The 12,888-nt window shown below is 46.2% G+C and overlaps 4 protein-coding genes across 4 annotated transcripts; all 4 read right to left on the bottom strand.

The window, feature by feature from the left end:
- Positions 1–3,061: 3,061 nt before the first annotated feature.
- ASPBRDRAFT_195769 (uncharacterized protein) lies at positions 3,062–4,054 on the bottom strand (the record flags this gene model as incomplete). The annotated part of the gene is made up of 1 exon (XM_067620900.1): positions 3,062–4,054. One exon carries the CDS (start codon positions 4,052–4,054, stop codon positions 3,062–3,064), a length of 993 nt encoding a protein of 330 aa, XP_067478852.1.
- Positions 4,055–10,475: 6,421 nt separating this feature from the next.
- ASPBRDRAFT_570013 (uncharacterized protein) lies at positions 10,476–11,263 on the bottom strand. The gene has a single exon (XM_067627667.1). It carries the CDS (start codon positions 11,017–11,019, stop codon positions 10,666–10,668), a length of 354 nt encoding a protein of 117 aa, XP_067478851.1. The 5' UTR covers positions 11,020–11,263; the 3' UTR covers positions 10,476–10,665.
- A 444-nt stretch (positions 11,264–11,707) lies between these two features.
- Positions 11,708–12,245, bottom strand: ASPBRDRAFT_570108 (uncharacterized protein). The gene has a single exon (XM_067627669.1). It carries the CDS (start codon positions 12,056–12,058, stop codon positions 11,843–11,845), a length of 216 nt encoding a protein of 71 aa, XP_067478850.1. The 5' UTR covers positions 12,059–12,245; the 3' UTR covers positions 11,708–11,842.
- Positions 12,246–12,387: 142 nt separating this feature from the next.
- Positions 12,388–12,717, bottom strand: ASPBRDRAFT_195768 (uncharacterized protein; the record flags this gene model as incomplete). Its single annotated transcript, XM_067620899.1, has 1 exon — positions 12,388–12,717. The coding sequence occupies one exon, from the start codon at positions 12,715–12,717 to the stop codon at positions 12,388–12,390; it is 330 nt and encodes a 109-aa protein (XP_067478849.1).
- Positions 12,718–12,888: the final 171 nt, after the last annotated feature.

The raw sequence follows: 12,888 nt of genomic DNA, 5'->3' as shown, positions 1-12,888 counted from the left end.
ACTCTATCACAGCGAGAAATGCAAGGAAGACCACTACTAGAACATATCCACCATTCTAGGCTCTCATACTAAGTTTCTTTCATGGAGGCTTAAGTGTCTAGCAACATGGCGGAGCAAGATCCGAAGACACCTTTCAAATCGACTGGAGATGGTAACCGTACGATAGTTGAATAAAGTTATATGCCTCCTAATTTCTGACTCTGGAGCTGCTCTACTTCGGCGCTACAACGCAGTAGCGATGCTATATCCTTCATGAGAGAATACCCGGACAGACCGAGACGGCCTCTTCCATCGATTCATCTTCTGTGGATGCAGTGGGCCTAATCCTAGGTATTGGCCTGAAGTGGTGCTGACGAAGCCAGTGAATACTTCTCGACTTGAATGATGATGAAGTGGAAGAACAGGAAGAGGAGGACAAAGAAGGAGAAGCATGAGGCTTTATACAGATTGGAGCAAGTGATGCTGTGCCTAAGAGACCTCCTCGCCGGGCCAGGGAAAAGTCTGCCCACTAAGGGACGTCCCGTATAAGGTGCATGGGGGAGGGATTGGAGCAAGGACCAGTTCTTGGATAGCGAACGAGCTGTGGAATACCCTATGGAAGGGGTTATGTAATCACAGGAAGAGCAGGGATGGTCGTCTTACTGTTTACCACCCTGTGACTCAGTGCAAGAGGCCTTATTAACATGTCTCAATGATCCAAATGATGGCAGTACAAATATACTACGTCAGTACACGTATCGACGACAAACTGACTGAACTAGTAGTATCCAGATTTGTCAACATGAGTGGTGCTGATGAAGCATTGTTACATGATATTATCTTTAGTCCCCAAGGGAGGTTCTCCAGACAGCGAAGCTCATATGAGAGGGCCTACGGGATGCCAGATTTATTAGCAAGATTGGCTGCTATTAAGAGAGCTTATATAATGAATGAATAGATGCGCCAGTCCACGAATCTATCATGCCTGAGGAAGTTTTCGACGACGATAGTACTTTGGTGATGGCCTCGATCTCCTGTTGGTTCATCCATAGATAGATGCTTGGCTGGACAATACTACAGAAAAATCGATTGATGAGACCGAGTGTGAACTATAGAGTGATGATCTATGAAGAGATAGTGGACTAATCTCGGGTTACACTTTGACTCCGACTTATGGACACCGGATAGGATCGTTGTCAAAGCCACAAGGACCTACATAAAATAAAAATCTACACAAGTTCTGCAGCTGTTATCCAAGTATCCAACGACTATATATCCATTGTGAGCGGAAATTCAAGTCTGCTGGTGACCTTTAAACGAATGAGAAAGCCTTGCTGAGAAAATCGACTACACTATCTGGTATGGAGAGTCTGCGAACGAATCCTATAATCTTGTCGTGTTGGAAGCCAAGCGCCGTGGAAATATATCAGGACTCCCACTTTTTCATTTATGGGTGAGTTTCCAAGAACAAGCCTAGTAATTTGTCTGCACAAATATATATACTAACCAGTGGTCTAGGAACAGTCCACAGTGCGCGAATGGAACAACGAAAGAAGAACACCACTAGTATATGGTGGGCTTACCAACAGTTACAGGTTTACATTCGTGTGCATGCGCCATAAATAGCGTGTAAGATATTGAGTCTTGATGACTGCAGAATGATCTTTCCGATATTTTTTCACAAACACATTGCTTGAACTTAACAACATTGGGAGAATGGCGAACATGCCTAACAGACTATCATATCCCCCCTGGCCCTCTTTTAAGAGAAGCAACACTGGTTTCCCGAAAGACAAGACCGGTGACGCCAGTGTCGTCCTACTGGAAGACTGTTATCCTTTTCAACGAAGCCGTGATGCACAACGAGTATAAAGATACATACTGACAAAGAGAAGAATTATTATTATAGCTACATCATCACATTCTAGAACTTGAACAGCAAGTGATATCAATGCAGGAGTCCCTCTAAGCTGCCTGGGACAATAGTCACACGCCTACAGTTAAGGGACAACGAGCCTGAGGCACAAAAGTCTCATGTATCTCAACAGCCACTAATTACAATTAGCGGCATCAACTAGTTAACAACCTGAGAACCCATGTTCGCTCCTCTATGGACACGCTACTATGATGGCCAACCGATCGCTGAAAATCTGATCCAGCTATTTCCCGAGTATACCGACCGCGACGTTCAAGTGAAGATCGCTCGCGACACCTTTATTGAATATCATACGGGTCGGATGAAGAGTCGGTGTGACATTGAATCAGCGATGAGAAAGTTTAAGAGGAACGGCTGATGCTGGAGGAAACGGAGAGGGGGCGAAGAAGAGTTGTGAATTTGTTAGGCTTTACGGGTTATTCATTATGGGTTATCGGACGCTTGTGTGTTAGAAATCTTTCAAACCTTAATTAGCTGATTGATTAATTGATAAGTTTACAATTTTGCTCAATACAGGATCCATGTACTCAATGTAGTAGTGGGTCGTAAGACTAGTTGACGGTAGTTCATAGAAGAAGCTATTCCCGACTGCTTTCGCGATCTAAGATGCGCATCTAGCAAGTCCTTGTCCTTCTGGTCGTCAATAAAGCTTGAAACCGCCGTCGCAATTTGAGACGTACAGCCCTCTAGATTACCCTTGCTCTCGAGCACCTAGACAACCAATTCTGTTAGCATGATAAACTGAGCATAGTAGCTTGGAAATCACATACGTTGTCATGTTTATGGTATTGGAACTCGCCATCACACTGATTTTTTTTTTTTTAAAAAAAATTTTCTTCAACTCATCCGTGGACCCTGTTCAACTCCGACATCTTCAAAAGCCCACATCGAGGCCAGCGTGACCCGCTGCTTCCCAAACATTTTGCCGCTCATACGCCATCTGTCGAAGTATCATGAACAGGGTCATATGCATGGCCATCATCAAGATCCTCGACGAACCATTGAAGGGAGGAAGATCAGGAGAAGGAAGGCTGTTGTCATAGAATTATCTAGTAAGGGTAGCTAGGTTCCGTCCTGGGTTCTCTTTTGTGGGCTTTCAGTCTGATGGTGTTGTTCAGTCACCGGGGAACGACTTCGGTCTCGGCCTCATCGATCGAACTGAACTTCAGTATTCTCCAGCCAGGCATACACTCTGGTGCCAACAGGAATGGAACCAACAGGGAGATCGCAACCATCACTATCGTCGTCAGGGATTTGCAAAAGATCTGCAATGCTTCCCGCTCCACTTAAGTTGGCAATCCTGGATAGAACAAATGCCATATCCAAAAGTTCTCTGCTTGGGAGAGGCAGACCAACAGGATCCGTGGTAGACAAACTTATTTCGTCACCCGTTCTCAACTTCCTTACTTCGCCGTTAATCCTAGCAGTGACATAGTATGAAGCATCGATGCCCGATAGGCCCCTTGAGCTAAGTACAGGATCGTTGGCAGGAACACGATCGCCTATGCTCTTCTTGTGGTCAGCCTGCCATATGAACTCTAGCTTCAAGGTTGTCTTATCATTATTGTACCCGACCCGACGCAATGCAAAATGGCCCTCATTCCACATTTGCTGTAAGTCGGCGTTGAGGCACATGAGATTCTGTAAGCTATCGTAGGGTAGGTTCGTAGTCATCTGGCTTTGCCATGCTGCCAGACGCTCGGGCTCCCAAAAGAACTTTAGCATGTCCCAGAAAGGTGGATATGTTTTAGCAGCACTGGACCTTCTTGCTCTTCCCACTGTGATGAAGTGACGCGGATAAATATGTGTAATCTTAACAGGACTTGACTTCCGTATGATGCAGTTTCTGTCCCTCTCGAGGGCTTCTTCGAAGATTGTTTTGTTCCTGGAGGCCTCCGAGCTTGTTTCTGAGTCCTCCTCCACGTCGAACATTGCTGTAGATGAGTTATCCTTTCGACTCCTTGGTTCTTTCTGTCTCCAAGCCAACCCAAGCGCAGAACAAGCGTGCATGCAGAACTCCAGCAAGTATGATGACTTCTCCGTTTCGGTGACGAAGATAGTAAGCTGCGTAAGGTCTGAATAAACTAGAACAGCCCAGAAGGCTGTTGGTACGAGCTTATGGTTGAGCAGGTTGTCCATGCGGTTTAGTAGTTTGATTCGTTCCTCCGATAACTCATTGTAGTCCTCGGGATTTTAGTTCCTCGGGATTGTTTGGAGTGTGAGGATTCATGTTCTTCGGGGCGAGCCTTTCGTAAATATCAAAGAAACCACTCGAATAAGATGACTGAATGAAAATTCTCACTGTTACCAGCAACGAGGAGGAAAGCACGAAACACCGGATCAAAATCAGGGCGATAGATGACCGAAGCCTTAGTTAAACAAGAAGGGAAAGCAGCATATCGAAAAGATGAGATAAATAGAGAAAGAGCGAAATCGTATGGAACGCTTTAGGCACGGAAGGAATGAGGGAAAAAGGATGGTCTTAGTGAATGCGTTGTGGCTGCTCGAAGTGCTTGAGGATCATCATGATTTGGTTACATTGCTGATTCCGTCAACAGCGCGGCAGGATGACCGAATGATGGAGACTCTTTGCTGCATGGTTATTCTTTCTACTCTTAACAAAATCATAGATTATGTGTTCAGCATTTAATAGTTAGACTAAATAAGACCATACTAGACATACTAGGTACTACTGATGAAACATACTACATCGGTAAGAGAAGAAAGTAAGATACGCGAAGTCTATAATTTTATATTATAGCTTCGCAATTATTTCTATAATTAATACAATAAACCAACCTCAATTTATGAGTTGGGTAATACATGAAGGATTCATTTTATGAATGCAGTTCAGCTAAGCAATTGCTATAATTCGATTGTAGCTTCTTGATAAAATGGTATCATGGCCATTTAGAACCACCTGCACATTATCGTGAGGAGAAGCGTTCACAAGGCCAGCAAGTAAGCCATGCTGGACAGGCCGTGAAGATCCATGGAGTACTGGGATAATAATAGATAGAGTCTCATAGGCGGGAGCTTGAGCAAAGATTGAGACACACATTGTCTGTAGCAACGCAGCCAGTATCCTTGATAAGAGGCAAGAGCACGGACACACGAGCCTAAGAAGCCTCTCCCTCATCTTGTTCCAGCATTTCTGGAAAGTCATTATTGACGGGAATTAACCATCAATCCATTCAGCACCGAGTCCGAAGTGCCGTGTGGTGAGTACCTCCGGCGATCATTCATGCGATTTAGTAGCGTGAGTAGATCGTACCGCGATGAGAAGTTTGATGAGCAGACGGATCGCCTCGATGATGATTCTCCAAATTCTTTATAAGAAGCAAAAGTATGAACAATTTTGTAGACTCTGCATCGTCTGACTCCATCTGCAGAGAGAGTATTGCCGATACCTAAGTATCGCTCCACGATACCGACTATGGAGCTCCAGTCCATCATGCCTCCGATTCCTGTATCGCCGCAATCAAGGGACTTTGGTATCGGGTCAAGTCCGACACCTATGGGGTCAAGTACAGAAACCCAGCCACCAGTTTTGTGAGAGGCCATGCCCCATTCCTCTTTCAGTATAGCCAATTGATTGGCACAGTGATAGGGTGATTCTACATTGCTGTATTCATGGCGGGAGCAACAAGGAAGCCAACCACCCATTCATGTTTCAGTATGGCCACTTGGGCAGTGATAGGGTGATTCCACATCGCTGTGTTCATGGCGGAGGCAACAACCAATACCAAGTATAAACTGCCACGTCGAGTGTCCCGTCGATCATGCATGTGGTAGAGTAGAGTAAGTAGATCGTACCGAGATTTGAAGGTCTAATTATCAGATAATAATGATAATTGCCTATAAGCGCCGCTTACATCCTATGTAAGATGGCAGGGCATGGTCAAAGCTTGTATAGTTGCCATCGTATAAACTCGATGTCAGGACTGCCAGTTTGAAGGAGGCGTTTGTGTTGCTCGACGGCGTAAGAGAGCGTTTCGAGTCGGTGGAAACCAGCTAGACGATGTAAATGGGGTAACAATCTCATAAAGGCAACGTCATGGATGTTCTCGAAAGCAGACCGTTCCGAAAGGAAATATGCCACGTATCCGAGATAAATCGATGTGATAGCGTGAGAAGACTTCCAGCCACCCGCGTAAGTGCGGTCATCATCCATGGCTAATTCGAAGTTATAGAGCGACCGTCCCAAAGGAAGCCAGTCGAGTATATCAGAGTGGGTTAATGATTGATACCAAATAGTTGACACATAAATCCAACTGGGATAAGTAAGGCCAGGTTATCACGAGCGCATCACTCAATAATGATGGCTGCTTAAGTTTTGGGCCAGGTAACCCGCATATTCCTTTATAAAGCTTCTGCGTGATAAATTGTGAGAAGTATCTGGTTTGTTTCTTCCTTCTTCGCCCTAGGCACGATAGATGACAGGCATGTTCGCCGTCTGCTGTTGTATGGCCACATGTTATGTGCTTGGTGCTGTTCATCCTCGGAGTTAGACACTGCGCAGTGAGTGGAAGTCAACCGCAGTTGTCAAGGCATGCTTACAGCCTCATGCTCTGTTCGCGTAAGCTTGGTTGTCCCAGGGGTCAGGAAGAGATGTCGTATATTTAGGCTTCCTTATCAGTAAGCTCAAGAGAAGACCACCATATGTTGGAAAGCGAGTCTGGAAATGACTATCTCGGTCTCGAGAGATTATATAGAGGTTGGCCGTCCTTTCGGTCGATAAAGTACTTTTATTCTTGTACTATAGTACCTTTAATATGGTACTATAGTACTTTTGTGGATCATACCGTTTTTTCACTCCATTCTGCAGCAATGGGGTGATCCCACATTGCTGTAGAGATACGGTACTATATTTAGTACCTTTAACGATCATGCCTCTATTTTTCGCCATGTAGCAGTGATGGGATAATTCCACATCGCTGTGTTCATGGTCGTTAAAAGGCCGATAATAAAGCCCATTATTCCAGCTTGCCACTGAATAGGGGATACGTTCGCGACCTTTTCTTCGCGGACATCTTAAGATGATGGCATGATCATTTGTTTGGCCGAGATATGGTACGATAAGTAGTACCTTTGAAGATCATGCCTTTGTTCGACGCCGTTTCGCAGTGATGGGATGATTCCACCTTATTGTGCTCAGTAATGCTGCGTTGTGTAAAGGCCGCTAAGAAAGCCCAATATACCAGCTTGTCACTGGAGAGGGGATACGTTTTGGTTTTTCCTTCACGGATCTAAATAGAGATCATATAGTGGCATGGCCCTTCGTTCGGCCGAGATAATGGTACTATGGTACCTTTAAAGATCATGCATGGTTACGGCCATGTTCCGCAGTGATGGGTTGGTTCCACACCGCTGTGTTATGGTACTATAGTACCTGTAAAGATTATGGCGTCGCTCCACACCATCTCGCAGCGATTGGGTGATTCCACATTGCTGCGTACAACGATGCTGCGTCGTAAATAAGGCGCTGAGAAAGCCCATTGTACTAACTTGGCACCGGATAGCGGATAAGTTCGCGGCACTTTTCCGCGGACAGTCAAGCGTAAGGTTGAAACGCGTCCGTTTATGTTATATATAAGAAATACTAACGCGTGGAAAGCCGTTAGTACTGCTGGCCGCGTGTATGGATAGATCTTCAGACGACGAAGCCGGTGTCAGGGATGATATGAAAGAACCCTTGTCATCCGCGGCCTGACTTCTTGCAGTGCCGTGTATAGTAAGCCTGATTTCAGGAAGATAATGAGTGGACAAGAAAGCATCCACCAGGCTCATCGAAGTAGGAGCTGAGCAGCTTCAAGCATTTCGCTTTGTATTCCAAGTAACAACGATCGATCGAGAAGTCGAACGAGATTATTCGAGCGTAGACAAGCAGGACGACCACTCGTCGAGACTTTGTCCGTCCGGAACGCAAGCCCGACACGTCAGCTTCTTGCTGAGCGAGCAGAGATAAGCAAGTAAGAATATTAATGCAGTCGACGAAGGCTTCCTATCTTTGGAGGCTGGTTAAAGGACGTCAATAGGGAATATAGTTTTCCTGCCCTTGTGGCTAGTCGTGAAGGAGATGGTGAAGAAATATTGACTAGCCGACGTGGCTCGCGGTTTGTGTGGTTGATCAATGCTTCCTTTTCATCCCCACGACTTTTCTGTACCGATAGAGTACCCAGACTATTATTCTTTAGCCTCTGGAGTCTCAACTTGCAGGAAGCGTTTATACAAGTGCATGCCGTAGGCGCACTAGAGGCGCGATGAGCAAGAGATATCATCAGTGGATATCACGTATCGTGGATTACCAGAGCCATGTGAGTTAGGTGGAAAACTCCAGTTTCGGGTCAGACATCGTGAGGTAAAGTAGGTGCGGTAACAATGTGTTTCTGCTTGAACTTTCGGTTGTCGAGAGTGTAGACTATATTCTTAGTCGAATATTAATCTAGCACTCTCTCTCAGAGACTGTGACGACGATGCACTAGGATAATAAGACTTGGAGAGATTCTCTGGTACCCCATCATAGCCAAGCCCCGATTTTTATAGTTGACGAACATTGATAGAAATGAGGTGAAGGTGCGCTTCACGTGTGTCAAAGAGTGGCAGCAATTGCTCCTGTTCGCAGCTATTCTCTGCCAATCTGTCTGAGGTGACATATATATATGAAGCTTTGCTGAGCTCGGTTTTTGAATAGCAGTTCGAGTTCTTGACAGTATCATCTGTATATCCTCATCGATATGAGTGAGGGGAATGCTATCAATGATAGTCTTGTGATTCGAGCATACGGCCGATCTTCTGGTTTCTAATCCACCGCAATTGTGGTCGAACTTCGTATATTTTTATCCACATTTCTCCTTGAACTGGGCGTCCACCAGATTCAGGGAAGATTAAGAATATGCGACCGCGGTATGGTTCGCATGGGAAGAAGCCGGCCATTTGGCTGTCCAGCGAAGATGCAACACGAGCTCTTTCCTCTTAGCTAGCTTCTTTTATGATAAGTTTCCGATATAGATCGAGCGGTGCGCTGTCGGTAGTCTTGTTGTACAGGCCGCTGGTTGTCCGATTGATGAGTGAAAGGCAAACACGCAGAGCCATTGCTGTTTGAGATGCACCTTTGCTGATTATCCAGTGATAATCGGCAGCGTTGATGTGAAGTCACTTCATGCGTTAAGGAAGTATATACTGCATCACTGTAGATCGCCGAATGGTAGAGTAGATGCTCCAGCCTTCCAATAATAGTAGGATCAAGTTTAGAAGTGGATATTTCGTATCATATCCGAGGATAAAGTAATGATGGATCGATCGGACGATCTTCTGCAGAAAGGTATGTTAGCAACGGTCTCAATAACATCCAAACTGGGTGTCAGTGGACTTACTGAGAGAGAGCGAGTTTATGGGCTTCGAGCCTGAAGAGAATGCCGCCAAGCGTCAAATCGACTCGAGATACGCCATTCGATGTAAACGTGGGTCAATGGCCGCAGCGTGTTTGTAGGTATGGATTGAGCGAATGAGATCAAAAGCTGCTTTGGATGTCTCCATCCTTCGGTTCCGAATGGAGATAGTAAGATGGACAGATCGCCATCATCGCTCTCCGACCGGCGGCTATCCGAGATAACCCATGGTCACTTTCTTTTCCACCGCGGGCTGAATATTTCCATCATATTCTAGTGGAAGTCCTTATTCTGAGTGACACACTCGCTTTAAGATGCCCGACAGCTGGAGAGAACTATTATCCCCAAGCTGAAGTAGGCTCATCGAAAGTATAAACGCTTTTCGATAGATCAATGGCCTAACCCATAAAGAGGGAGCATTAATGGATTAATCGGCTGAGTATTGGGCTGATGTGCTTTGAATAGCAACTTTGTTGTCAAAGGCATGTGTTGTCAAAGGCATGGAAAAGCGCGCAGTGAAATGATGACTGAGAAGCGATTGTGACCAAAGAGTGTATCAATATCTCGACGAGCCTTTCGAGGTTGACACCAATGATATTGCGTATTTGGTGATATTTCTCCAGCTAGTCCTTCGCTCTAGCCTGACATGGCTTGAAATTTTCTCCATCTGTCTATGAGTCCTAGTCAAGCGCCGTTATGTCAATTTCATGGCAAAGGCGCTGACTCGATGGGACAGTATGCCATGGATAATGAAGCTGCAGTCGAGGAGCTCATGTGCTATAACGGCAGTGGGTTCTATGAACCGGTTGCTTTGAACATGGACTAAATATACCAGTGGTATAGGCAAACCACCATGTTGGGGAATGTACGAAACCCGAATGATTGCTGATGTGCAGCATCGAAAGGCAATCGCATTTGGGAAATTCTTTGGTGGTAGGAGAGTAAGTGCTCCCACATCAGCCAGAATTACAAGAGTCATTCGTAACGCGCGTGGGCCATGGCACGGGGAATTGGGATGCTCCCATTTCTTTCCTTGATTAAAAGCCGAATTCGTTAGGCGTGGTGATTGTCGCTTTGGGCTCGATTGACTTGTGTGTTTGGAAGCTGGTAGACTCTCGATCGGCTATGTTTGCCTTCAGCATCGAGTGGAATCAGGTAGAAGGCAGGGTAGATAATAAGAATTGTAATTAAGAGAGCTCTGTCATAGAGAGGATGTAGGAGAATACGATTTATGTATTCGTGTATAATAAGATCAACAGCCAGTCTCGAAGGCTAGTTCGCCGTGAGTGAGTGAGATGTCAACAACATGAATCCATGGTTCTCCACGCGTGTTCTGATCCCAGTGTTCAAGGAGGCAATTTAAGTAATTGGTTGAAGCGCTTCTTCTAAACGCGAGTCTGCATTGATGAACAAAAGTGTCATTTTGTGCTGGCTGGGTTCTGGTCTGAATGGTAAGCTTTCGGACCTTGAGATAAGCACCGTCTCGAACATCGGTTCAGCATGCACCGTGACAGGCGGAGCCCAGTATGAGAAAGATGAGGCGTGGCTGTTGTTGAGGAGCGTATCGAATGTGCGTTCGCGACGAAGTGCCGTTGCTTTATCAGCGCCCGAGAATTCGAGCCACTTGCAAAAAAACTTGTACTGGATGTTTCCAATATTTTGAAAAATATTGTGGCAGCTGATCCACTGCTCATCGTTGGCCATTGAACTCATTAGAATTCAGCACTGGCCTTGATAGTATGAATAGTGGCAAGGAAAGGCAGCACCAGAAGTGTGCTTAATGCAAGATAAGAAGGGCCAAGAACTAGGACGGGATACGAGGTATCACGGTCGCTTGCGTGCGAAACTCGCTAGCCTGTTGAGGAGATAGATCTGGCATCGTTATCCAGACCAAGTGCCAAGAATTCAACATCGACAAGCTGTTGCAAGACGTTTGGTGTCGGTTCCATCGGCAAGCACACCAGTCGGGCACTGTCCTTCTTGTGTGGATCAGAGCGGAGTATATTTATGATAACGCTATCTCCTGGTGAGTCCCAGCATGTTCAGCTGCACCATCAAATGTGGGCTGCTTTCGGTTGAAAATGCCTGTCATATCGTCTGTCTAGGCAGATGACTCGGTGTAAGAAATCACCTTCAGAAAGATCCACCGTCTTCCCGAGGAATTCGGGCGTTGACAGCAGACTCAAAGGCCGTAGATATATTTATAAGACGAATGTAGAGTATGACCTTCGGCTTGCTTCCTGGAAGATGCATGATCGTCGATAGGTTGGCAGATGCGGCATGGAAGGAGTAAACAGACATCGTGGTATGTTACGATGAATTGTGCCAGGCACCGTGATTGCTATAAGGTCGACCAGAGATTGTAGCATGGCTCGGTCACGCCCTTTCCGAATAGATGCCGTGCTTAGGAGGATTCAGCGATGCAAGAGTCGTAGCTTGAACTCTCGATAGAAGTGAGCTGGAGGCTTCGGACACGGTCTGAGATCTCGGAGATGTTGGAGAAAATAGAGAATGCGCGGGCGTCGACAGGGAAGCGTCAAGACCACGAAATTGTGACCTTGATGTTATGGGCACCGTCAGAGATGGCCAAGGGGACGTCGTATTCTGATACGAGTCGGCATAGCAGTGTGCTGGGCACCGATTCGAAATGACGCCTGCTAAGCCTCCGAGTGATACCACCACGGATTACTCCTCGCCCGATTTTTGCGATGATGAAGACCAGCACCATACGGAGCCGGTGAGAGAGAGGCATTGGTTAGTTGAGTGAGTTCAGCCTCTCAGCTACCAGCTAGTCGTTTAGAGTCGACATGTTGTCACAGAACGATAAGGAGGCGGTTCTCGCAGGCAATTTATGCTGTGCGATTTCTGATGGCTACAAATAACCAACGTGATGCCTTTGTCGTAATTTTAGCCAAGATGATGTGTTGGTCGTAGTTGGCCAATCTGATACGTTCGGTCGTAGTTCGATGGTAGCATGTTCGACCTCCTTGCCAGTGTGGATTATGCACAAACCAGTGAGCTTGCGCAATCTAACTCCCAGCTACCAACTATAATTCGAAGCCGACATGATGAGACAGAACACTAAGGAGACGGTCCTCGCAGGCAATTTATGCTGTGCGATTCCTGATGGCTGCGTACCACGAACCCGATGACCTTCGTCATGATTTTGGCGAAGATGTTGTGGTAGATCAACGGAGAATTGTGAGAGAACAACGTCGACTCCAGCCGCGAAGTTACCCGTCGTTCGACATGTGGAGTCCCGATTATCGGCGGAGCATCGAGAGGCGACGGGATATCCGAAGATGGTGTGTCTACTCTTTGTGGCGGATTTTTCAATGGAAAAGAGGCCGACGATGTCCGGTAATGCTGGCTGAGGTTGTCTTTACGGGACGATCCCCCGAAGACCGACATAAGAGGAAGCAGGGTCCATCATCGTCATCTGCATTTTGTAGTGCAAGTATAATACGTCGTTGACGGAGACAATCGCAGTAGTTTTGGAGAAGGTGAGCCCTCCCGTCGTAGTTAGCGAAGCCTGCCGAACGCCGTTACTTGGAAAAATGCCCGAGCAGTCATTCGACGCTT

This window comes from Aspergillus brasiliensis, assembly GCF_001889945.1.
Source record: "Aspergillus brasiliensis CBS 101740 unplaced genomic scaffold ASPBRscaffold_6, whole genome shotgun sequence".
Lineage (NCBI taxonomy): Eukaryota > Fungi > Ascomycota > Eurotiomycetes > Eurotiales > Aspergillaceae > Aspergillus > Aspergillus brasiliensis.
Note: the sequence above shows the minus strand (reverse complement) of the source record. Positions and strands in the feature narration are given on the sequence as shown.

Excerpts from the sequence above, each read along its gene's own strand:
- ASPBRDRAFT_570108 (XM_067627669.1), bottom strand. The coding sequence starts at position 12,058 with ATGCCTCTCTCTCACCGGCTCCGTATGGTGCTGGTCTTCATCATCGCA.
- ASPBRDRAFT_570013 (XM_067627667.1), bottom strand. The coding sequence starts at position 11,019 with ATGAGTTCAATGGCCAACGATGAGCAGTGGATCAGCTGCCACAATATT.